The sequence below is a fragment of the Oncorhynchus tshawytscha genome, linkage group LG21 (genome assembly GCF_018296145.1).
Source record: "Oncorhynchus tshawytscha isolate Ot180627B linkage group LG21, Otsh_v2.0, whole genome shotgun sequence".
NCBI classification, from domain to species: Eukaryota; Metazoa; Chordata; class Actinopteri; order Salmoniformes; family Salmonidae; genus Oncorhynchus; species Oncorhynchus tshawytscha.
Genome location: NC_056449.1, coordinates 39,652,090 through 39,678,487, shown reverse-complemented (window position 1 = coordinate 39,678,487; position 26,398 = coordinate 39,652,090). Strand labels below are relative to the sequence as shown.

At 41.1% G+C, this 26,398-nt stretch overlaps 2 protein-coding genes and 1 non-coding gene across 3 annotated transcripts; all 3 read left to right on the top strand.

The window, feature by feature from the left end:
* Positions 1 to 2,288: 2,288 nt before the first annotated feature.
* LOC112221281 (DNA-directed RNA polymerase II subunit RPB7) lies at positions 2,289 to 7,907 on the top strand. The gene is made up of 8 exons (XM_024383453.2): positions 2,289 to 2,447; positions 3,697 to 3,806; positions 4,042 to 4,201; positions 5,150 to 5,200; positions 5,297 to 5,362; positions 5,491 to 5,562; positions 7,261 to 7,294; positions 7,517 to 7,907. Exons 1-8 carry the CDS (start codon positions 2,436 to 2,438, stop codon positions 7,528 to 7,530), a joined length of 519 nt encoding a protein of 172 aa, XP_024239221.1. The 5' UTR covers positions 2,289 to 2,435; the 3' UTR covers positions 7,531 to 7,907.
* A 951-nt stretch (positions 7,908 to 8,858) lies between these two features.
* On the top strand, positions 8,859 to 25,703 carry LOC112221280 (elongation factor 1-gamma). Its single transcript, XM_024383452.2, has 11 exons — positions 8,859 to 8,913; positions 11,417 to 11,494; positions 11,755 to 11,835; positions 12,258 to 12,321; positions 19,298 to 19,440; positions 20,711 to 20,854; positions 21,794 to 21,923; positions 22,445 to 22,673; positions 23,576 to 23,748; positions 24,325 to 24,449; positions 24,906 to 25,703. Exons 1-11 carry the CDS (start codon positions 8,902 to 8,904, stop codon positions 25,062 to 25,064), a joined length of 1,338 nt encoding a protein of 445 aa, XP_024239220.2. The 5' UTR covers positions 8,859 to 8,901; the 3' UTR covers positions 25,065 to 25,703.
* Positions 12,056 to 12,132, top strand: LOC112221297. Its single transcript, XR_002949006.1, has one exon. It is a non-coding gene; the product is annotated as a small nucleolar RNA SNORD36 (small nucleolar RNA).
* Positions 25,704 to 26,398: the final 695 nt, after the last annotated feature.

Sequence of the window (26,398 nt, the reverse complement as noted above, 5' to 3'; positions counted from 1 at the left end):
GGACGCTGAAATTATTCATTTGAAATGGAAAGACTTTACCACTGCGCTTGTCCCTGTCACTTTTTTATTATCTATGATATCTTAATTATTCACATACACCGTGCAACCTAAGATGAGTTGTCTTCTTTCTATTTTAAACTGATAATTTCTGGACATTATCTCCATTCCTGACTCTGGGAAATGATTTGTAAACAGGGAGCTAAGAATTGGACTGTAATGTTGAACCGGCTTTAGACCAAGAGGAAGACTCTGAGAAGAAAGAGGACAAGAAAGAAGATTCAAGCAAAACTGGGAAACAATATGCCTCTCGAATTTCTGCTTTTCACAAAACAACCCCACTCAACCACCACCAGCAGCAGTCAAAGCTCGGATCCAACACAAGACTAGTCAATTCGATCGGGTTTAAGTACATTTACATCTCTGTAAATGTGATATTTCAGGTTTTTTTAATACATTTGCAAAAAAAATTCTAAACCAGTTTTTGCTTTGTCATTATGGGGTATTGTGTGTAGATTGATGAAGGGGCGGGGGGGGACAATTTAATCCATTTTAGAATAAGGCTGTAATGTAACAAAATGAGTTATTGTGTGTAGATTGATGAGGGGGGGAACGATTTAAACCATTTTAGAATAAGGCTGTAATGTAACAACATGTGGATCCTGAATGCTTTCCAAATGTGCTGTATATAGACGACTCTGTCTGTCACCATGTACTTGGCAGGGATCTTCTGCTTGATGTATAGGGGTAAGGGGCATTTGAGGTAGCTATGAACTGTACCTATAGGTATGGGTACAGTGACGAGGCAACAGCGTATGTGGTGAGTATGAAAGTGTGTGTGCATACTCAGTGCAAGACAATTAGTGCAAAAAAAGGCTTGTGTCTGGAGCACTGCTGTAGCTCTAATAGAATTGAATTGTATACTGTTTACAAATCCAGTTTGAATTGAATTGTATACAGTTTACAAATCCAGTTTGAATTGAATTGTATACTGTTTACAAACACAGTTTGAATTGTATACAGTTTACAAATACAGTTTGAATTTAATTGTATACTGTTTACAAATACATTTTGAATTGAATTGTATACTGTTTACAAATACATTTTGAATTGAATTGCTAAATGTTTTGGTCTTCTCTCTAATCAGTGTGAGCCTGGTGGAGAGCATCCGTGAAGGCCTATTTTACCCACCGCATTCCTCATCCATGCAAATCATCTCTGATACATGGACTAACCTACTGATCAGCGCCAACAGCTCTGTGGACATAGCTGCTTTCTACTTCACCCTCCGAGACACTGACCTGGGACTCACAGAGCCTAGTGCTGTACAGGTAGGAGAATACTGACCTGGGACCCACAGAGCCTAGTGCTGCACAGGTAGGAGAATACTGACCTAGGACTCACAGAGAGAGCCAGAGGAGTTAACAGATGTTGGGCTGGTGGTGAACCAGACTGGTTCTGTGGTGGCAGAGAGAGAGCCAGAGGAGTTAACAGATGTTGGGCTGGTGGTGAACCAGACTGGATATGTGGTGGCAGAGAGAGAGCTAGAGGAGTTAACAGACTCGGCTACAGGAAGTCTTCTTTAAGGGACTGAACATCTCAATACCCCCAATCCCTTTCCAATGACAATGTCAAACACTGTGGTAGATGATGCTAACGGTGATGATCCATTGTGTGCGACCCAAATCGGACCATACTCCATATATAGTGCACTATTTTTTAACTGAGAAAATAGTGCACTATGTAGGGAATAGGGTGGGTGCCATTTGGGACATATTCCCATATTAGTCTTAGATAATTGTTTTGGCATATACTTCCACTGGTCCTCAGTATGCTGCCTATCACAAGCGCTTACATTGCATTGATTGCTTACAATCAACTGCTCATTTCATAATTATGTTGTTACACTCAGCATTTTACTGTATATATATTTGAATTTGTTGGTGTACACATATTTTCTACTTGAGTTATTTTCTGTAACTTTTTTGCTTCTCAATGGAAGTGTCAATATTGAATGAATCTTGAAGTTCTGTTTTTGATCAATTACTTTTGCTTTGACTGACTGACACTCCGTGAATCAAGGCATGGGTTGTCTATATGGGAAAAGCCTGATGGCCTGTCAGTGTCATGTCGGATGCATTTTTGTCTTATGTCATCTGTTGCTTCTTTTTAAAACCTAAGACATTTCAACTTCATTCTTGTTCTTAAAATGAATTTTTTAAATTTATTTTTAAACCCACGAATCCTTGTCTTGAATCATAATTGGACCAAAAAGCTGTGACTCTAATGCTCCGGAAGTAAAACTTTTTCCAGAAGTCAAACATTACCGTCTTCCTGTGATGTGCCGCTGGACTTAAATAATAATTTAGGAAAGATAACCATTACTTGTTGATAAATTAAACAGAAGGCTACAATCAAGTAGGCGTCAGCGGGAAATCATGTTTTATCATGTAAGATGTTCGATTTGTATGATCTTGTGACGATAACACCCATGGCTAACTATGCTATCGCTAGCTTTGTTAGCCGGTTGGCTAGCTAACTGCTCTGTTAACTATTACCAAAATGAAAACATAAACGTTCCATAATAACATATTTAACTGTTTGATACATGTCTGGCGATGATAGTTTAAGAAAGCTACATGTTACTTTAGGGTGTTTTCACACATGGACCCTTTCAGCCAATGTTTGTGAACTCCATGTGTTTTTTGTGTGTGCTGTGTGATACACACCAAAGGAACTCGGACCCCTCCAAAGAGCCCCCCTAAGCGAACCGAATTGAGGCCATCTCGAGAGGTCCGGTTCCCGTTTTTAAAGCTCCCCAATGTTCGCTTGTCTTTATTCCCGCAACACACACTAGACTGCTGCAACAACACCGTTAACCTCTGCCACGATTCCTCACACTGGATTCACAAAAGAAGAGATTTTTATTTAGAATGATATCTAATAGTAGCAGTCGGATAACACATTCTGATTGAATGGCTTGTCCTGCACTTTGTAAAAACCCAGAGTGAATGTTGGGAAAAAGATATTGTTTCCTTTCTTAAACATAGCAATGTGAAAGCAAAGGGGACTCTGTCCACAAAATAGGTGAAGTGAACTGGCAAAAGAGTTGAGTCCTTATTCAAATGCAAGGGCAGTGTGAATACACAGATACCTGAGTTCTTTAGCTTTTTTTTTTTTTTTTTACCCCAGAGTTCACTTTAAAGAGGACTACATATGTGAAAACACCCTTAGACTCAATGAAAGTAACTGCTGTCATTCTTAGCTATAAACAGTATGACTTGTTCAGTACTAAGTTACCCACTGTAAAAACAAACTGTACACTAACTATATATACTGTACCTATCAAGTTTGGACATCTACTCATTCAAGGGTTTTTCGTTATTTTGACTATTTTATACATTGTCGAATATAGTGAAGACATCAAAACTATGAAATAACACATATGGAATCATGTAGTAACCAAGTAAGTGTTACACAAACCAAAATATATTTTTGATTTGAGATTCTTCAAAGTAGCCACCCTTTGCCTTGATGACAGCTTTGCCCACTCTCGGCATTCTCTCAACAAGCTTCTTGTCTTCACTATTATTCTACAATGTATAAAATAGTAAAAATAAAGAAAACTATTGAATGAATAGGTGTGTTTATATACTTTTGACTGGTACTATATATATATATATATATGATTATTCACAGATTTCCCTGGAGCATGAGATCCTGCTCCACCCTCGGTACTTTGGTCCCAATCTCCTGAACACTGTGAAACAGAAGCTCTTCACAGAAGTGGAGGGAACATGCACAGGAAAGTGAGTAGTATTGAGCCTGGGAAGCTTCCCTTTCATTAACCTGGAACCCACACTCAGTATTGCTCAGTGTAGTGAAACAAGGTCATATTCAGTTTGGACTCCAGGCTACATTTCAACGTAGACAAGAGAATTGTCTTTACAGTTTGCACACTTCCACAACACTGGGTAGGTTGTTTTGACCAGTAACACGTTGATATGCTTGTTCAGTTATTGACTCAGTAATTCACTGTTTCAGATATGGATTCGTCATTGCGGTGACCACCATTGACAACATTGGTGCAGGTGTCATCCAACCAGGCAGGGGATTTGTGCTTTACCCCGTCAAGTACAAGGCTATTGTCTTCCGTCCATTCAAAGGCGAGGTGGTAGATGCCGTGGTTACCCAGGTCAACAAAGTAAGGAAACAAAACAAGGGCTCCCTCCCAAATGGAATTCTATTCCCTAATGTCAGGGGTCATCAACTAGATTCAGCCGCTGGACGATTTAAGAAATATTACAAGTAATTTGTTGCCTGCAAATTGACCGTATTGAAGCCCAAACAGATATAATATTTGACTAAAACATTATTTCAAACCTTCAAACCTACCATTTCTATACAATCGCATATCTCTCTACTATGCATGGGAATACTTTGGAATATATTTCCAAAATTTAAATCAGAGCTAATTTGCTGGTGTTTTTACGGTCTTTTATCCCCAACAATGAATTATTTTTTTGGGGGGGGCAAATAAAATAATCTGTGGGCCAAATTCATTGTTCTAGGTACAAAAGATTATGTACAAATGTAAAAAAAAAAAATATTGCATATGAAAACAATCTGAGAGGTTGCCCTGAAAACATGGAGTGCTGACAGACACCTGAGTGGCTCAGTGACCTGGGACGTTGGAAGATATTCTATGACTGAGATGTAGACATATTTCTGGGCGTCTGCCATGACGGAAAGGATGGGGGATAGATCGTCTTGAGCGTCCATAAGTTGATATTTGAAGTGGAGCACTCTGAAACAATGGGACAGTTTAACCATCAGTAGCATTATGCAAAAGAGTTAGCTCCTCAGACTGTGTTGGAACAATAACACCCTATTCCCTTTATAGTGCACTACTTTTGACCAGAGTCAATAGGGTAGTGCACTACTTTTGACCAGAATCAATAGGGTAGTGCACTACTTTTGACCAGTCAATAGGGTAGTGCACTACTTTTGACCAGAGTCAATAGGGTGCAATTTGGGACCCAACCAAATCTTCTTTGATCTCAATACCATCTGAAATAAGGATTGATAATAACAGATCATATTGTTTTCATGGTGAAATTTAAAATAATTTAAGATGTCCTGTTCTTTTCAGGTTGGACTGTTCACAGAGATCGGCCCCATGTCCTGTTTCATCTCTCGTCACGTAGGTCCACATGGACATGTCTCCTTTTAGTTGTTGAATGGTTTTATTCAGGAACTCTTTAATAAATGTCAATGTGGTTACTTACTGTTTCTGTAGTCCATTCCCTCAGAGATGGAGTTTGACCCCAACTCAAATCCTCCCTGTTATAAGACCACTGATGAGGTGAGATCTAAAACTTGTTCTTTACTAAATAGTGGTGGTTTGGTTGTCATTTTACTAACTGAATATTTAGTAAACACAACTCTTGGATACATGTCCTCTTATTAAGGATTCTGTCTTCTCCACATTAGGACATTGTAATCCAACAGGATGATGAGATTCGGTTAAAGATCGTGGGAACAAGAGTGGATAAAAACGACATTGTGAGTATGCTGTCAAATCCCCATCAACTAAGGATGCTACCTGACAGACCTATACAATGGATTCAGAAAGTATTCAGACCCCTTGACCTTTTCTACATTTTGTTACGTTACAGCCTTATTCTAAAAATGGATGAAATACATTTAAAAAAAAATCAGCAATCTACACACAATACCCTAAAATAACAAAGCGAAAACAGGTTTTTAGAAATGTTTACTAATTTATACAAAAAAACAGAAGTATTCAGACCCTTTGCCCTATGAGACTCAAAATTGAGCTCGAATGCATCTTGTTTTCAATGATCATCCTTGAAAAGTTTCTACAACTTGATTGGAGTCCACTTCTGGTAAATACAATTGATTGGACATGTTTTGGAAAGGCACACACCTGTCTATATAAGGTCCCACAGTTGACAGTGCATGTCAGAGGAAAAACCAAGCCATGAGGTCAAACAAATTTTCGTAGAGCTCCGAGACCGGATTCTGTCGAGGCACGAGCTGGGGAAGGGTACCAAAAAATGAAAGTGGCCTCTTTCATTCATAAATGGAAGAAGTTTGTAACCACCAAGACTCTTCCGAGAGCTGAGCACCCGGCCAAACGGAGCAATCGGGTGGAGAAGGGCCTTGGTCAGGGAGGTGACCAAGAACCCGATGCTTACTCTGACAGAGCTCTAGAGTTCCTCTGTGGAGATGGGAGAACCTTCCAGAAGGACAACCATCTCTGCAGCACTCCACTAGTCAGGCCTTTATGGTAGAGTGGCCAGACGGAAGCGACGTCTAAGTAAAAGACACATGAGAGCACGCTTGAGAGCACGAGTTTGCCAAAAGGCACATGAAGGACTCTCGGACCATGCGAAACAAGATTCTCTGGTCTGATGAAACCAAGATTGGCCTGAATGCCAAGCGTCACGTCTGGAGGAAACCTGGCACCATCCATATGGGGAAGCATAGTGGTGGCAGCATCACGTTGTGGAGATGTTTTTCAGGAGATTATGAGACTGGGAGACTAGTCAGGATCAAAGGAAAGATGAACGGAGCAAAGTACAGAGATCCTTGATGAAAACCTGCTCCAGAACAACGGCCCTAAGCACACAGCTAAGACAATGCATGGGTGGCTTTGGGACACATCTCTGAATGTCCTTGATTGGCCCAGCCAGAGCCCGGACTTGAACCCGACGAACATCTCTGGAGACACCTGAAAATAGCTGTGCAGCAACGCTCCCCATCCAACCTGACAGAGCTTGAGAGGATCTGCAGAGAACAATGGGAGAAACTACCCAAGTACAGGTTTCCCAAGCTTTTAGCATCATACCCAAGAAGACTCAAGGCTGTAATTGCTGCTAAAGGTGCTTCAATAAAGTCCTGAGTAAAGGGTCTGAATAATTTATTTGAATGTGATATCCTGTTTTTTATTTTTATAAATTAGCAAAAGTTCTAAAAACCTATTTTTGTTTCACCATTATAAGGTATTGTGTGTAGATTTGTTTTCCCCCTCATCAATGTAAACAATCATAGAATAAGGCTGTAACGTAACAAAATGTGAAAAAGTCAAGGTGTCTGAATACTTTCTGAAGGCCCAGTATATCCTCACAGATTGCAAGCCACCGCGCACTATCTAAAGTATGAAATATTTCCATAGTCTCATCCCCGTAAAGAGCCCTGTAAGTTGCAATATTGAATATTTGCTTTCCTCTTTTTCAGTTCGCTATTGGATCCCTCATGGACGATTACCTGGGTACGTTGTTTTCACTTTTATTAGTCTTCTTTTTTTTAGGAAGAGTCTTTGGTGGTTACAAACTTCTTCCATTTATGAATGAAAGAGGCCACTTTCATTTTTTTGGTACCCTTCCCCAGCTCGGTGCCTCGACAGAATCCTGTCTCGGAGCTCTACGAAAAATTTGTTAAAGATTGAATTGATCTGCAAATCTTGTTTTTTTCTCTCTCTTTCTCTTCTCAGGTCTTGTCAGCTGATGTCCCTGCAGTGCTATGCTGATGTATCAACATACATCTCTCATATTGTATGTAAATGCCTCAACAATATAGTACTGTCATTTTTCTAGGTTGATAATGTGGTATTGCTACAAATCCTGTACTAAGTTGGGACACCGTACGAATACATACTATTGAAACCACACAGAGTCGGAACTAGAAGCACAAGCATTTCGCTACACTCGCATTAACATCTGCTAACCATGTGTATGTGACAAATAAGATTTGATTTGAGAGCCTGTTGATAAGCAGGTGGTTATGTTGCTGTATCGTTGCTGAGTTACCCTTCCAGTTGCTGTTGTTTATTGTATTTCTACAACTTGAACTGGAAATAAATGTTTATTTTTTTTGGTAATGTTGACCTTGTCTTCATTGAATGTTTTGTAAAATATGTTTTGCATTGAGGTCTGCTTCATTTCGTATGCGTTGTGCTTTTTAAAATACACACAAATAACAAATGGGATACAGACCTATCCATCACATTCAATCAATGGAAATTCTTTGAAACCAACTTCGAAAAATACATTACATTTTACTGTTGTAACGCAAAATCATCCCCACTTGTATTAAATTATTTTTGGGCCCATAATGCAATTCTACATCAAATGGGTAAGGCTTCACTGCGTTTTCAGTTTTTGAAGAAAATGGCAGAAAATATGCAGCCGGAGTCTGACGAGATCCGATACAAATTCATTGCTCTAACTAATTATGACAAATGTTAACAACATGTTCGAGCAATGTAATAACTTTTCAAATAAGTTACATTACACGTTATTTTGACTGACAATTTGTTATCTAAGCTATCCTTACGTACAACTGTTAGAGTTGCGTAAATTCGAGTCTGGTATCAGGATAAATATAACAATGAGTCACCGATTGTATACTATGTATTTTTTTATTAGCTAGGTAATAAATGGCAAATGCAACTTTCGTATATATGGGCTCGGCGCGCACGAGCAGTGTGGGTGCAATAATTGAATAACATGGATTTCTAAATTTATTTTGCGACGCTCGCGCAAGCGACGTGTCTGATCTGGTCAGCATGTTAAGCTAACAAACTCGCAAGTGGTTGCATAGCAACAGCGTCAACTTCCGGCAGACAGGCGAAGCGCTAGTACAGTGTTCGCTTACCGTATACTCAAATGAACAAATAGTATACCAATAGTATATACTCAAGTATATCGTATAATAGTATGGGTATTAAAACACAGCTCATGTTGTCTTTTTTGGGGGCAGAAATGCCCATTTATTTTCAGCATTTTCAGTCAACGTTTGATTTCAGCGACGCGCCCCAACAGGCAGTAAATACGTCACTGGTGCGCGACCTGAGTCTTCCTTTCTCTCGTCCTAAAGATGGCGGCAGGGGTGAGTAAGATGGAGAGATGCCTTGTCACTTAATTGTTATTTGCTTTTCAGCAACCATCTGTACAAAATCTTCCCCATCCGTCTACTTATCCATTACCTTTATTATTCCTGACACATTTAGCCACTTTAAACTTCATTGCTATGTCTATTTTATTTTTTAACCCCTCATAAAGTATTCATTGACGATGCAGCATAATAGCATTTGCGATGGTAAAATGACGCCTCTTTCCGTACCTTGTGCCACGTTGGGTTCTTCAGAGTCCGTGACGATTAATGAATGAAATTACTTGTTGTCGATTTTGTACCTTGTGTGTCATGGCTTATTTACAGTTTTTATTTGCAAAGTATCCATACATTGCCATCCGGAGTCTATGGGGAGCATACTTGTGGCTACTTAGCTAAATAGCTAGGTACTTAATGGAAAGTAGGTGGTACTAGGTAACAGTAGGTATCAAACTAACTAGTTCGCTTGCTGTTTGGATAGGATTGTGGTCAACTTTAGGGGTAGGCCACTACCAATACAGGATATTAATTATGGTTGCCAAAGTATCTTTGTGATCCGCAAGTGATGTGCCCTAATGACTTGGCATAACTTTGACTTTAGCAAGCTCAGTTGCCAATGCAAGGAAGTGAGATTTAAAGGGGTGTAACCTCTGCCTGCACTGGTTGTAACAATGGGCATATCCTGTACATTCCCAACACCAAGGGGCTAATTGTGTTGCTTGTTGTGAGATATATATATATATATATATATTACAAATGTTTTAAGCTGTTTTACTGACATTCTTCTGTATTATTAAAATGTTTTTTTGTGTTTTTTTTTACCAGCAATCAGCTTCTAGGCTAGCCCAAAGCCTGACAGATGGCGATATTCAGTCGTTTCATCTTACCGTCCGAAGTTAGTTTATACAGCTGGCTATACATCCCTATCCCTCGTGGTTAGCACTTAAAACATCCATAAAGTGACTCATATCGAGGGATGCAAGTCTCGGATGTTGCGTTTAGCCAATCGGGCTGCAGCAGTCTGTTTACCACTGGCTAAACGCAGGGCACAACATAAGGAAGTAGCATTAGCTTAAAATGTTGGTAAACTATTTAAGCTATTTCGTCACATTATAAGCGCAGCAATGAGCACAGGACAGTAGGCTATAAGTGCACATTTTCCAAAATGCAATACATTTGATGATGCCTTTTAGTGCTTTATTATAAAGTTTTTTTATTTTTTATGGTGAAAATGATCTTCCTCAAATTTGGTATTTGACTGCAGTCATGACTCGTGACTGACCGGTGACAGTAACAGCCCTAAGTAGGACTAAGCTTTTTTTTATCTGGCTGGGGAAACTGTCCCATACTGTAGGGTGTCTACACACTGCCCCAAGTGGTTGAAAACAAGATTTCATTAAATTTCACTTCCTTGTGTTATAAAATACATTTTACCAAGACAAATATAATTATTCATGTTCTTAATCTTTGAGTGCGATTTTTCCTCTTAACACATCAACATTATATCAAAAAAGTAGATTTTGGTAACCTAATACAATCGTTAATAATCACAGTGGCGCTGCTTTCTCACACTGTCTCGAGGATTTTACATGTTTAACGTCTGCAAAGTTGTTTCCTCAGGTCACTAAATGAACATGACACGGGCTGAATTCAATGTAAAAAGCTATGAAAATAAAAAGCTTGCTGTACGCTCAGTGCTCCGCTGACATTTTACAGAGATAGGCTTGTTTTTGTGAGAAATCGTTGAAAAAGAACAGGAATTTGGCATTGATATGAAAGGCATATGATAAATTATTAAAATACTACATTTTGACATTTATTTGACTTTTTATTTAACTTGGGGCGGCAGGGTAGCCTAGTGGTAAGAGCGTTGGCCTAGTAATCGAAAGGTTGCAAATTCGAATCCCCAAGCTGACGAGGTACAAATCTCGTTCTGCCCCTGAACAGACAGTTAACCCACTGTTCCTAGGCCTTCATTGAAAATAAGAATTTGTTCTAAACTGACTTGCCTAGTTAAATAAAGGTAAAATAAATAAACTATGCGTGTCATGTCTAAAAATTATATCTGTCCTATGTTTTATATCCGCCGGATTCAAGAAGATGAGTTCAAGGAAGAGCCCGTCAGTTAGCCTTCATTTTCTCACAGCATCCAGCCTATAGCTGACGCAATGCTTTTTTCCAGATTTATTTTTTACCAGTGAATTTTTTTTTTCTCTGGCCTCAATTGATTAAGTCACCCTAATTTTGGTCATCCTACAAGGGTAAAAACTCCAATAAGTTAACATATTAATAACATAATTTAACCCATTGGTCAAAAGGTGTTTTTGGTTGAACACTCTGCAGAAGCCTATTGTTAGAAACAACTAGTTATGTAGCTACTGGTGTTTCTACTTGTTGTTCCTGCCTAAACCACCACCTGGATCTAGAAAGCACGACTGTGTACAGGGTTTTCCTCTCCATTTAATGTAGTTGTGATTGTTCCCTCTTCTCCCTTCCGTAGACTCTGTACACGTATCCAGAGAACTGGAGAGCCTTCAAGGCTCAGATTGCAGCCCAGTATAGCGGTGCACGCCTCAAGGTACTACATGTTTATCATATTTATTTATTTATTATTGCCCAGTGATTTGTTTTTAAATGTTTGTGTTTATATTGGTTTTACTGGCTGTAACGATGACAACGTAGCTCTGTTTACACAAGCAGCCCAATTCTGATCATTTGCCACCAATTTGTAATTTGACCGATCAGCTCTATTGGGCAAAAGATAAGAATTGGGCTGCCTGAGTAAACGCAGCCTAATTTCTCTTGGGATGAATAAAGTATCATCTCGTCTTTCTTAAGGTGGCCAGCAGCGCCCCCGCCTTCACCTTCGGGCAGACGAACCGTACCCCCGCCTTCCTCAACAACTTCCCCTTGGGCAAGGTCAGTTTCTGTATTCATTTTGTAATGTGATCCATCTGAAATGGCACCCTATTCCCTATGTAGTGCACTACTTTTGACCAGGGTCTTATATAGGGAATAGGGTGCCACTTGGGATACTAACATGGTTTACCTTGTACATATCCTTGAACTTGGATGATAAGATGTTGTATTATTGTCTGTGTTAGCAGCGCTATATTCCCCCCCAAAAATAGTTTGTATGATGCAATGATGTTTTGAATTTCTTCACCTGAAATAATCATGAAGTTTTTTTTATTGAGCTTTTTAACCCTGAGCATCAGACGTAAACATTTGCTATTGGTTGGTGTCACCCATTTAGGGACAGGTGTTGAAAATGGACTCCCAACTAATCAAATAAATGACTGACTCTGTTTTCCTTTTTTTTAACTGTTCCCCCTCGCCAGGTTCCAGCTTTTCAGGGCGATGACGGCTTCTGTCTTTTCGAGAGTAACGCCATTGCTCACTACTGTAAGTCTGTTTCACGTCCCATTGCTCACTACTGTAAGTCTGTTTCACGTCCCATTGCTCACTACCGTAAGTCTGTTTCACGTCCCATTGCTCACTACCGTAAGTCTGTTTCACGTCCCATTGCTCACTACTGTAAGTCTGTTTCACGTCCCATTGCTCACTACTGTAAGTCTGTTTCACGTCCCATTGCTCACTACTGTAAGTCTGTTTCACGTCCCATTGCTCACTACCGTAAGTCTGTTTCACGTCCCATTGCTCACTACCGTAAGTCTGTTTCACGTCCCATTGCTCACTACTGTAAGTCTGTTTCACGTCCCATTGCTCACTACCGTAAGTCTGTTTCACGTCCCATTGCTCACTACCGTAAGTCTGTTTCACGTCCCATTGCTCACTACCGTAAGTCTGTTTCACGTCCCATTGCTCACTACCGTAAGTCTGTTTCACGATCCCATTGCTCACTACCGTAAGTCTGTTTCACGTCCCATTGCTCACTACTGTAAGTCTGTTTCACGTCCCCATTGCTCACTACCGTAAGTCTGTTTCACGTCCCATTGCTCACTACCGTAAGTCTGTTTCACGTCCCATTGCTCACTACCGTAAGTCTGTTTCACGTCCCATTGCTCACTACCGTAAGTCTGTTTCACGTCCCATTGCTCACTACCGTAAGTCTGTTTCACGTCCCATTGCTCACTACCGTAAGTCTGTTTCACGTCCCATTGCTCACTACCGTAAGTCTGTTTCACGTCCTGTCTTATTCTGCATCTGGAGTAGACAGATGGAACCCTGTCCTTTATATAGTGCACTACTGTTGACCCAGGGGCCATAGGGCAGTGCACTACCGTTGACCCAGGGGCATAGGGCAGTGCACCACTGTTGACCCAGGGGCCATAGGGCAATGTTCGCTCAATAGTCAGGTCTGCTGGGCGCAAACTTGGAACGTTGTGAAAATTCTGTTCAACTTCCGGCGTGCGTTTACTGTGAACACTGAGGCTGTACCAGCTTTGAGTTAGTGGCCATGCGTCCCATAACATTTTAACATGGAACTAGCTGTTCTATCATCCAGCAAACAGTAGCAGCCAATGTGTGGTGTTCAATGTAGCCCTACATTCCATGAGACTTTTGAAGAGGAAAAAAAACCACGCAGAGCTTGACATTAACCTGATTATCCACTTATCCTTCAGACAAGGGGGTGACTACAATATATTGTGGTGGTTGATGCAAGAAACAAAAATGCATTATTCCCATACCATTATTATAGAGAATCAGAATCTATGCTACTCTCTGCCTATTGGCTACTTGGCATATTCAAGCCTGTCTCAAATTAAATCACTTCCACTTTGAGGCAAAAGAAAAAGCTCTTTACCTTACTCGCTTTTCAAAGATGGCTAGAAATGCACACGTTTTGTCTTGCTGGAAGCAACCACTCCCCTATTGCTGACTACAAATTATCTATAACTGGGCTAACAACTCAAAGTAGCAAAGTATATGAACAAAATGTTTATGTGGCTACATGCAGCTCTTCCTTTGATCTCAAAACAAGCGCATCTACTCACAACTGCTCATGCTGTGAACACAGTCCAGTTCTAAGTAAATGACACAGATCGATATATGGCAGTGGTCTATTTGCATATAGGCCTACTGCAGCTCTGATTGGTTATGGTGCACCGGTCTGTAGAGTACGGGCTTAGTCGTTCAATAGAATCCGATTCGTTATGCCTACAACCCAAATCTATTGCATAATAAGCTTTGCGTACGAAGTCTTGCAGTTTTGTTTCGGTATGTTGGATTGAAAGTGAGTAATATTGTGTTGATTCGATCACAATTCCCACAGTAAAGGGAAATGTGCTTCTCTGTGGGTGGGGGAGGGGCAGAGATTTCTTCTGAGCGCCCATCTTAGAGGGAACATTGTCCAATACGGTAGTTACAATGATGGCCTCCCGGGGAACAGTGGGTTAAGTGCCTTGTTCAGGGGCAGAAGGACAGATTTCTACCTTGTCAGCTCGGGGCATTTGAACGAGCAACCTTTCAGCTACTGGCCCAACGCTCTAACTAGGCTACCTGCCGCCAGGCAGACGGGTGGCCAGTTACCCTCGTCCTACTCGATAGCTGACCTCATGCAGGGTTTGGTTTCCCACGGCCCCAGTTCGTCACCTGAATGCTTCTAATCAGCTGTCAATCATTAAACCTGATTGGCTGCATCGGGTGTATGTCTGGGGATGGAACCTTGGTCTTCAGCCCCATTCTCCATCCTTCTTCCAGTGTACATTTGCACACTTTCTCACATGGATTTAACAAGGTTTGGAGAATTGGGACTCGACCCAAGCCTGTTTAGCCAGTATCAAACCAGAGGCTTCATTATCAACATCTAATATGCATAGCTAGATCTGCTATCATGAAAAATCCATACACAAAATCCATGTGAGATTTATAAAAAATAAATCTCTAGTTTTTATGCAGGCCGTCATCGAGGCTGAGCCTGTAGTGTCTAGTAGAGAACTGAGGTGGTTTGAGGCCCTGTCCTCTCCGGTAGTGTCTAGTAGAGAACTGAGGTGGTTTGAGGCCCTGTCCTCTCCGGTAGTGTCTAGTAGAGAACTGAGGTGGTTTGAGGCCCTGTCCTCTCCGGTAGTGTCTAGTAGAGAACTGAGGTGGTTTGAGGCCCTGTCCTCTCCGGTAGTGTCTAATAAAGCAGGGTTTCTAAACTCTGTCCTGCGGTTTCCCTTGTTTGAAAGTTTAGTTTTTTGACCTAGCACTACACAGCTGATTCAAATAACCAACTCATCAAGTATTGATTATTTAAATCAGCTGTTTAGTGCTAGTGCAAAAAAAACAAATGTGCACCCAGAGGTGGGTGATTGAAAGACGAACTGTGTTGCCAGTCGGTGTAGTAATACTGTGAAAGTTTAGATGCCAATCACCATATAAGTTCAAAGATGAAAACGCCGGGAAGGAGGAGAGATGAGTAGAAACAATTCGGTTGACCGTTTTTATGTGTAGGTTAATTGTCGGAGTAGAGGACCTTGTGCATTTCAGGTAAAATAACAACTAAATGTTTATATCCCAGGACAAATTAGCTAGCAACAGCAAGCTAGCTAAATAGGACAAATTAGCTAGCAAGCTAAATTGCCATAAATGTTTAATGCTTTTCGACCTGTTCCCAAATTAATGTAATTGGTTCAGAGTTTGTTTAGATATTTTATCCTGCGTGTTCTGATTGCGTGTGGTGTGGGGGGGACAAAATAAATGTATGCACGATGGTGCACGCGAGCAGCCGGTTTGGGTTCCGTGTGATAGGATCAGGGATTGAATCACCCGAATCAGAGTGCTAGATGTTACATCCTCTGAACATTTTCATATAACAGCAATTCCCTTACCCATCTTAACCTGTCTAGGACTAGCCGGAACCCCGCTCCGCTAGCGGAACCCCTCGCCAACAGCCAATGAATTTGCAGGGCACCAAATTCAAATCAACAGAAATCTCATAAATCAAATTTCTCAAACATACAAGTATTAGGCACCATTTTAAAAATGAAATTCTTGTTAATCCAGCCACAGTGTCTGATTTCAAAAATGCTTTACAGCGAAAGCTCCACAAACGATTAAGTCACCACCAACTCACAGAAAAACACAGCCATTTTTCCAGCCAAAGAGAGTCACAAAAAGCAGAAATAGAGAGAAAATTAATCACTGACCTTTGATCTTCATCAGATGACACTCATAGGACTTCATGTTACACAATACATGTATGTTCTGTTCGGTAAAGTTCATATTTGTACCCAAAAATCTTATTATACATTGTCGTGTTACGTTCAGTAGTTCCAAAACATGCAGTGATATTGCAGAGAGTCACATGAATTCACAGAAATACTCATCATAAATGTTGATAAATTCAAGTGTTATGCATGGAACTTTAGATAAACTTCTCCTTAACCTGTTATAACTGCAATCCCAATACCGGGATCGATATGAAAACTACCAGTGAAAATAGAGGGCGCCAAATTCAAACCACAGATCTCATAATTAAAATTCCTAAAACATACATGTGTCTTATATCATTTTAAAGCTTTTCTGGTTGTTAATCCCACAAGTGTCCGATTTTCAAATGGGCTTTTCAGCGAAAGCACTACAAACGATTGTTAGGTCTCCACCAAACTACAATAAGAACAGCCATTTTCCAGCAAAATACAGCATTCACAAAAAGCTGAAATAAAGAAAATTAATCACTAACCTTGAATTATCTTCATGAGATGACACTCATAGGACTTCATGTTACACAATACATGCATGTTTGATAAAGTTCATAGTTATATAAAAAAAATCTGAGTTTACATTGGCGCGTTAGATTCACTAGTTCAAAAACATCAAGTGATTTTGCATAGCCACATCATTCAACAGAAATACTCATCATAAATGTAGATGATAATACAAGTTATACACATGGAATTATATATATGTATGTATGTATGTATATGTATATATGTATATATATGTATATGTATATGTATATATATGTATATGTATATATATGTATATGTATGTATATATACACACCTCTCCTTAATGCAACCGCTGTGTCAGATTTTTTAAAAACTTTACGGAAAAAGAAACTCATGCAATAATCTGAGACGGTGCTCAGAAGGAAAAACACCACAGCCGCAAAGATGGCGTCAACATAAACAAGAAATTACATGATAACTATTCCCTTACCTTTGATGACCTACATCAGAAAGCACTCCAGGAATCACAGGTCCACAATAAATATTTGTTTTGTTCGAAAATGTCCATTATTTATGTCCAAATACCTTCTTTTGTTAGGCGTTTGGTATACATATCCAAATGCTAATTCTGGTCTGCGTTATATCGGACAAAAACTTCAAAAAGTGATATTACCGGTAGAAGAAACATTTCAAACTAAGTACAGAATCAATCATTAGGAGGTTTTTAACATATAGCTTCAATAAAGTTCCAACCGGAGTATTCCTTCTTGTCTTCGTGAGCCGTGGAACGCAAGTGACTACCGTGAGGAAAAAGGATCACAAAATGGCTGCTTGATGGACATCTGATATATTCTGCTCTCATTCACTCCCACAACAACATAGAAGCCTCAATATAATTTCTATTGATGGTTTACATCTAGTGGAACCCCTAGGCAGTGCGACATTCATATCTCAAGGGGATTTCATTGGGGACACTGGTGAATACATACAAGCTCCGATTTCTGACTTCCTGTTTTCAACTCAGAATTTTGCCTGCCAATATGAGTTCTGTTATACTCGCAGACATCAAACAGTTTTAGAAACGTCAGTGTTTTCTATCCAATACTACTAATAATATGCAAATATTAGCAACTATGACTGAGGAGCAGTCTGTTTGATATGGGCACCTTTCATCCAAGCTTCTCAATACTGCCCCTGCAGCCATAAGAAGTTAATGCATCCGCTGTGTCAAATAAAAATAAACACTTTACGGAAAAAGCAAACCATGCAATAGTCTTGAGACGGCGCTCAGAAAGCCGCCATGGAGTCAACAGAAACCAGAAATCACATAAATATTCCCTTTGATATTGAAATATTCCCTTCATCAGAATGCACTCCCAGGAATCGCAGTTCCACAATAAATGCTTGATTTGTTCGATAATGTCCGTTATTTATGTCCAAGTAACTACTTTTGTTAGCGTTAGGTACACATATCGAAACGCTCGCGTTATTACTTCGGACAAAATCTTCTAAAAGTTATATTACAGGTCGAAGAAACATTTCAAACTAAGTACAGAATCAATCATTAGGGTGTTTTTATCATAAATCTTCAATAAAGTTCCAACCGGAGAATTCCTTTGTGTCTAGAGAAGCAACGGAACGCAGGGCAATATCATGGGGAATGCGCATGACCAGGAAATGGCTCTCTGCCAGTAACCTGACTCATTCAGCTCTTATTCAGTCCCACAACACAGAAGCCTCATTCAAGTTTCTAAAGACGGTTGACATCTAATGGAAGCCTTAGGAAGTGCAACTTCATTCATATCCCAATGTGAATTCATTAGGGCCTGGATTGATTTTTTAAATTTTATTTAACCTTTATTTAACCAGGTAGGCTAGTTGAGAACAAGTTCTCATTTGCAACTGCGACCTGGCCAAGATAAAGTATAGCAGTGTGAACAGATAACAGAGTTACACATGGAGTAAACAATTAACAAGTCAATAACACAGTAGAAAAAAAAGGGGGAGTCTATATACATTGTGTGCAAAAGGCATGAGGAGGTAGGCGAATAATTACAATTTTGCAGATTAATAACACTGGAGTGATAAATTATCAGATGGTCATGTACAGGTAGAGATATTGGTGTGCAAAAGAGCAGAAAAGTAAATAAATAAAAACAGTATGGGGATGAGGTAGGTAAAAATGGGTGGGCTATTTACCGATAGACTATGTACAGCTGCAGCGATCGGTTAGCTGCTCAGATAGCAGATGTTTGAGGGAGATAAGTCTCCAACTTTAGCGATTTTTGCAATTCGTTCCAGTCACAGGCAGCAGAGAACTGGAACGAAAGGCGGCCAAATGAGGTGTTGGCTTTAGGGATGATCAGTGAGATACACCTGCTGGAGCGCGTGCTACGGATGGGTGTTGCCATCGTGACCAGTGAACTGAGATAAGGCGGAGCTTTACCTAGCAGGGACTTGTAGATGACCTGGAGGGAGATAAAATATACCAACCTCAGATTTCTCACTTCCTGTTTGGATTTCTTCTCAGGTTTTTGCCAGCCATATGAGTTCTGTAATACTCACAGACATCATTCAAACAGTTTTAGAAACTTCAGAGTTTTCTATCCAATGCTAATAATAATATGCATATATTAGTGACTGAGGAGAAGGCCGTTTACTCTGGGCACCTTTCATCCAAGCTACTCGATACTGCCCCTGCAGCCGTAAGAAGTTAAGATCTGTGCCAACATTCTCATCGTATGTACTGTCTTCTCCTCCAGTGAGCAATGAGGCCCTGCGTGGCAGCAGTCCCCAGACCCAGTCCCAGGTGCTTCAGTGGGTAAGCTTTGCTGATGCTGAAATCATCCCTCCAGCCTCTACGTGGGTTTTCCCTACCTTGGGAATCATGCAGTTCAACAAGCAGGTATGTACTGCTATCACTGTATACCGACGCGCTTTCCAGCTACTCTTTATTGAAATTACACTGTAGACGATCAGATATCACAACCATGGTTTTAATCTACCAGCCACTCAGATTGTTTATGAAGCAAATCATTTGGATTTTTTCCACTTACTCTAGCTAACAAATTCATGCTTTTGCCTATTTCTCCCTGATTTAGAAGATACTGTTGCACAAACATGCTAATATAAGCCTACAGCCGCACTGGTATCAGGCTGTATAGACTAGCTAGGTGTGCTCTGACTCAGTACATTTATTAGCTAACTAGCGATTTAGCGTTAGTCTAATACGCATTTATTTTCGCCACAACATGCTAAGAAAAGACAGACTAGCTGTTTGCAGAAATCCTGCTTTCTGGAATATTCCACTGGGTACAAATGGTATTTGTTTTGTTAAACCTCTTGAGTGCTGAGGTCTATCCTGACGGACTCGTCTCTGGGGGGCTCTTGTACTGAGGTCTGTCCTGACGGACTCGTCTCTGGGGGCTCTTGTACTGAGGTCTGTCCTGACGGACTCGTCTCTGGGGGCTCTTGTACTGAGGTCTGTCCTGACGGACTCGTCTCTGGGGGGCTCTTGTACTGAGGTCTGTCCTGACGGACTCGTCTCTGGGGGGCTCTTGTACTGAGGTCTGTCCTGACGGACTCGTCTCTGGGGGCTCTAGTCGTTGGAAAAGCCTCATAGCTTTACCCTCAAACCTACTGCCGTTAGCCCTGTGGGATATTAGTGCAGGACATTACTAATAATACTTATCTACACATTTACCGAAGTAGTTTTAAAGTTCACCTCTTCCCCTCTCGTTTTATTTAAATTACCATATCAATTATTTAATGTAAACTTTCTCCAGGCCTTCATAGCCTATCGTCTATTTGGGTTATAACACAAAACATGTTTTGTGATGACTCGCTGTGATCTTGCATTTTGGTTTTTACCGTTCACACCCCATAGTCTGTATTTCTGTTATTAATGTATCTCACAACAGCTAGATAATGTTAGGTCACATACTATAGCGATCATCTGGGATGTGTCGCATGACAATTTTAACATTTGTTTAGGTGACCAATGCTAAATGAAGTGTCTTAGGAGCAAACTTATCTGTTCTGGTTTAAGGTTACTCTGCTCAATGCTCAATTTTGTGGCATGTCTCTCACCCTGTAGCCTCTAGACTTGCACAATGTAATGTATTTATTGTAAATGTAATGCATTGTGTGTGTGTGTGTGTGTGTGTGTGTCCCAGGCAACAGAGCAGGCCAAGGAGGAGGTGAAGAAGGTTCTGTCTGTCCTCAACCATCACCTCAACACCAGGACCTTCCTGGTTGGAGAGCGAGTCAGCCTAGCTGATATCAGCGTGGCCTGTAGCATGATCTGGCTCTTTAAACAGGTTTGATATTCTTTTTTCTTTTTTTTACTGTTATGACAACAAATACCTGGGGGTTTCATGTCCTCTGACTTTGTCTAGGTGGGTGTTTCCATGTCCATTCCTCACTCATTCTACTGAATGGCCTTGTTGAATCAGGGAACCCTTTACATTTAAACAGACTGTGTCTCAAATTGGCTCCCTGTTAAGTGCACTTCTATAGGGAAGTGTTCCCGTTAGGGTTTCCCAGAGACGGGGTAACCCTGGTGATGGACTACAACACAGTGTTCCATTCAGGATGGTTTCCCAGAGACGGGGTAACCATAGTGATGGACTACAACAGTGTTCCCGTTAGGGTTTCCCAGAGACTGGGTAACCATAGGGATGGACTACAACAGTGTTCCATTCAGGATGGTTTACCAGAGACGGGGTAACCCTGGTGATGGACTACAACAGTGTTCCCGTTAGGGTTTCCCAGAGACTGGGTAACCCTGGTGATGGACTACAACACTGTGTTCCATTCAGGATGGTTTACCAGAGACGGGGTAACCCTGGTGATGGACTACAACAGTGTTCCATTCAGGATGGTTTACCAAAGACAGGGTAACCATGGTGATGGACTACAACAGTGTTCCATTCAGGATGGTTTACCAGAGACAGGGTAACCCTAAAACACACTTTCAATGGAGATTGAAAAAACCATGGAAGGGTTTTGAATCCAGGACTGGACTTAATCTGGGACCTGGGAAACTGGCCTATATGTGGCTTTGATGTCTAATGACTTAGCCTAGGGTTAGTATTTCTCTAGTCATTCCTTGGGGCAGAACCCTTATGACTGCACATATCACCTCTAGCTACAAACTTGACCAATGTATGGGAGACATTGGCCTAAATGCTGCATCTTTTGTTTAGATTATTGGAGCTGTCCTCGTGGCTTTAAATGTCCCTCTCCTCCTCCTGTAGGTCCTTGAGCCTTCCTTCCGCCAACCTTTCCCCAACGTGACCCGTTGGTTCCAGACCTGCGTCAACCAGCCCCAGTTCAAGACCGTGCTCGGAGAGGTCAAGCTCTGCGACAAGATGGCTCAGTTTGATCGTAAGGACCAACTGTAGAAGAAAGGATTCTACCACATATTGTTCTAGTTCCATGATACAATGCTTCATAGAAAGAAAGAAAAATATTTATTTTTTTGCTCATTTTTACATATTTTGATATATTTCTAAATGAGAAGTAATTGGGAGTTTTGTTTTCATGGAGAAGATCGGAAAAGTTGTATGATGTAATTTGTCACCCACCCAAGACCGTACTATCATGACAGAGGCATCCCCCTCGTTGTGAAATCTAATCCTTGGGAGAATAACGCAGGACTTTGGCACAGGTTAAAGTAGACCCAATCTACAATAATCTGACTTGAAGACCTGGGACAATAGTTACTATATTATGAGCGGTGCCGGTACGCCCCCTCTTAAAGCACTGATGTATGCTAATATTTTGGTCAAATGGTAATGACATTTTGTTTTGATGTTAAAAGATTCAAACACAGGGAAACACTCGGTGTAGTCCACTACACTGGATTTGTTATTCAATGTCTTTTATTAAATGTATTGGTACTCCAGCCAAGAAGTTCTCTGACATGCAGCCCAAAAAAGACACCCCTCCCAAAAAAGACACCCCTCCCAAGAAAGAGAAGGCTGGAAAGGAGGCAGGCAAACCTCAGGAGAAGAAGGATAAGAAGAAGAAGGAAGAGAAGGAAGCTGCCCCTGCCGAGGAGGAAATGGACGAGTGTGAAGCAGCTCTGGCTTCAGAACCCAAAACAAAGGACCCCTTCGCTCACCTACCAAAGAGGTACATCATATGTCCAGATACATCAGACCTGAGGGTTATACTTGCGAAGCTGGATTAATGAGTTAGCCAGCTAACTTGCCTAAAATATTGTGATATAACGTTTTTTTTTTAATGTAAAGATGAGCTTGTCATGGTGTAATTGACTCAACAATTTAAAACATTTGGAGTATTTTTTGTAATCATTTGTATTATGTTGTATTTATAAAGTGTGTAGATGCAGGGCTCCCTCATAAAATAGATGAGACAACCTGCTAAAAAAAAAAAGGTTTTCTTAATAAACCAGAGTTATTTTGGGTTGTTTATCAAAGTTAGCTGGCTAACTCATTGACCCAAAGTGGGTATATTATAAAGCTGGATCAATGAGTTAGCCAGCTAACTTTGATTTAGCAACCAGAAATAACTATAGATTTTCTGGTTCATTTAAAAAAAAAAAGCTAAACTTTAACCTTTCAAACACATTTGAGGACTGGGGGCTGTCCTGACGGTCTCTGTGGGCTCTAGTACTGAGGTCTATCCTGACGGACTCGTCTCTGGTGGGCTCTAGTACTGAGGTCTATCCTGACGGACTCGTCTCTGGGGGCTCTAGTCGTTGGAAAAGCCTCATCGCTTTACCCTCAAACTTACTGCCGTTAGCCCTGTGGGATATTACTGCAGGACATTACTAATAATATTTTAAACCGTTTTTCGCTTTGTCATTATGGGATGTGTTTGTGTGTAGATGAGGAAACGCATGAATTTAATTCATCCATTTTAGAATAAGGCTGTAAAATAACAATGTGGAAAAAGTTTTCGGGGTCTGAATACTTTCCGAATGCACTGTATATATTTTAACCTCTTGAGTTATTAGGTGACTAGGGAGTGTACAATCTCTCCCCCTGTTCTCCTGATTCCTCTTCCTGCAGTGCGTTTGTCATGGACGAGTTCAAGAGGAAGTACTCTAACGAGGACACGCTGACTGTAGCCGTGCCCCACTTCTGGGAACACTTTGACAAGGAGGGCTACTCCATCTGGTACGGCGAGTACAAATTCCCAGAGGAGCTTACCATGACCTTCATGAGCTGCAACCTCATCATGGGTGAGATAGCTACCACAGCCATCCATAGGCTCTATACCCACAGCCATCCGTAGGTTCTCTAGCCACGGCCATACATACCACAGCCATCCGTAGGCTCTCTAGCCACGGCCATCCGTAGTAGGCTCTCTAGCCACGGCCATCCGTAGTAGGCTCTCTAGCCACGGCCATCCGTAGTAGGCTCTCTAGCCACGGCCATCCGTAGTAGGCTCTCTAGCCACGGCCATCCGTAGTAGGCTCTCTAGCCACGGCCATCCGTAGTAGGCTCTCTAGCCACGGCCCCACAACCTTGATGAGCTGCAACCTCATGGGTGAGATGTAGAACAGTCGTAGCTCCACACGTATCAGACTCCAGCTGATCATTTCAGAAGTATCCATGTACATTGTACTGTTAGTGATAGTTATGTCAACAGTTCATAGGGACGACCCGATAGTAAAAATTTAACTGCCATGCTAATCTCACTCTTCACGCCGCATTGCATGTTGGAGTGGGGGGACCTGAGAATGTCCGGGGGGCTGAGAATGTCCGGGGGGGACCTGAGAAAGTCCGGGGGTACTGAGAGCTGCTTCATCTTTCAGGAATGTTCCAGCGACTTGACAAACTCCGCAAGAACGGCTTTGCCAGCGTGATCCTGTTCGGCGGGAACAACGACAGTAGCATTTCTGGAATCTGGATCTTCAGAGGACAGGACTTAGCTTTCACTGTGAGTTTCTGATTCCCCTTGGGCTGTTTTGGGGTGGAAGGTCATTTCAGTAGACAATTCTTGTCCATTATTTCCCCCTGTGGAATAATAAAGTTGACTGAACAGTCTTGGGGATACACTGGGGACTGGTTTCCCAGACATATATATTAAATGTAGACCAGGATTAAACATTTTAAATGTTCCCTTGACCAAGCTTTTTAGTCCTGGACTGAAGTTGATCTGTGTCTGGAGAACTGGGCCTAAGGGTGTCCGAGAGAATTACCGCTGCAGTTCTGAATTGAAAACGTGCTCTTGGAGAACCATGTGCTACAACTGTATACAATTGAGTGACTCTGTTGATCTTGTTTTAGTCTCACCAAGAATGTATTGACCCTACAGGTTCATTCTTCTGTCCCAATGTTGGGAATTCTATGATTGCTTTTAGTTGACCACCTATAATTTCTCCCTCCTGTGTAGCTGTCTGATGACTGGCAGATTGATTACGAGTCGTACGCCTGGCGCAAACTGGACCCCGACAGCGACGAAACCAAGACCATGGTCAAGGAGTACTTTGCTTGGGAGGGAGAGTTCAAACACGTGGGAAAACCCTTTAGCCAGGGCAAGTGCTTCAAGTGAGCAGCGTGGAGGAGGATGGCACCATGACCCCTATACGTCCGACGCTATACATCAACACCTTAACCTAAAGGACATTCAAACACCTTGTGCTTGGACCTTCTCAAACTGATCTTCAGTTGGAGTGGATTGTGTCTCAATGGTCCTAACAGAAGCGGTTGTTTTGAGTTGACAAATAAACATGTTTTCCACAATGCCATTTTCTGGATTTTTTTTGTTTTGGTGATGGAATCCCCAAAAAAAAAGAAAAAATATATATAATGCTAGATGACTTGTTTTACTTTGCAAAATTTCGACCATTTTCTGTTTTGTGGCCTTGTTGTATCCCATCACCTAGCTACCCTGTTTTATAAGCCCGAATTTCCTTTCAATTCTAGCCAGAGTACCAGTCTGTTTGTGCCATCCCAGGTCTGTCATTATCATGTTTGGCTGAACAATGAGCAATGTATTTGGTAAGAGCACAAACAGATCTGGGACCAGGCTAATTCAGTATGAAATAATCATATTTGTTTTCTTTTTTGATATAGCAATCATGGAGCTGAAATCTGGACAATGAATAAATGGTTAAATTGCTGACCATAAAATAATTGGTTGCGTACATTAAAGCCTTTTAATGTGGTGAAAAATAAATAATTGAACATCTAGTGCCTCCCGTACCTCGACCTTAGGATTCTTCTGTGCATACAGTGGGTCTGTCGCACCATATTCCTTATACTTAAGTTTTTTTACATTTTTTATTTATTTTTTTATTTCACCTTTATTTAACCAGGTAGGCCAGTTGAGAACAAGTTCTCATTTGCAACTGCGACCTGGCCAAGATAAGAATTTAACTAGGCAAGTCGGTTAAAAACAAATTATTTACGATGACGGCCAAACCCAGACACCGCTGGGATGCGTTTGCGCTGCCCTATGGAACTCCCAAACACAGCTGGTTGTGATACAGCCTGGAATCGAACCGGGTCTGTAGTAACACCTCTAGCACTGATATGCAGTGCCTTAGACCATTGCACTACTCTGGAGGGTGCTACTTTTAACCAGGGCTCATAGGGTGTAATTTGGGTGTCGTGTGAATATAATCTTGAGTAAAAACCAGCCTTTTCCTAACTGAGAATAATTGTATATGATTTAATTTGCTACATGAATCCAAGCTTTTGGAAAATAATTTGATTTCATCTGAATACATCAAAAGGATTTGAAAAGTTTCTAAATTAGTCAAATAAAGTCATGTCTGGAGCTAGTTTCAACACAGGCTACAAAATGGCAGCTTTGGTATTTAAATGAGCAATACTGTTTTGGGGGGGGGGGGTCAAAATGATGCAGTATTTTTGTTTGTCCAC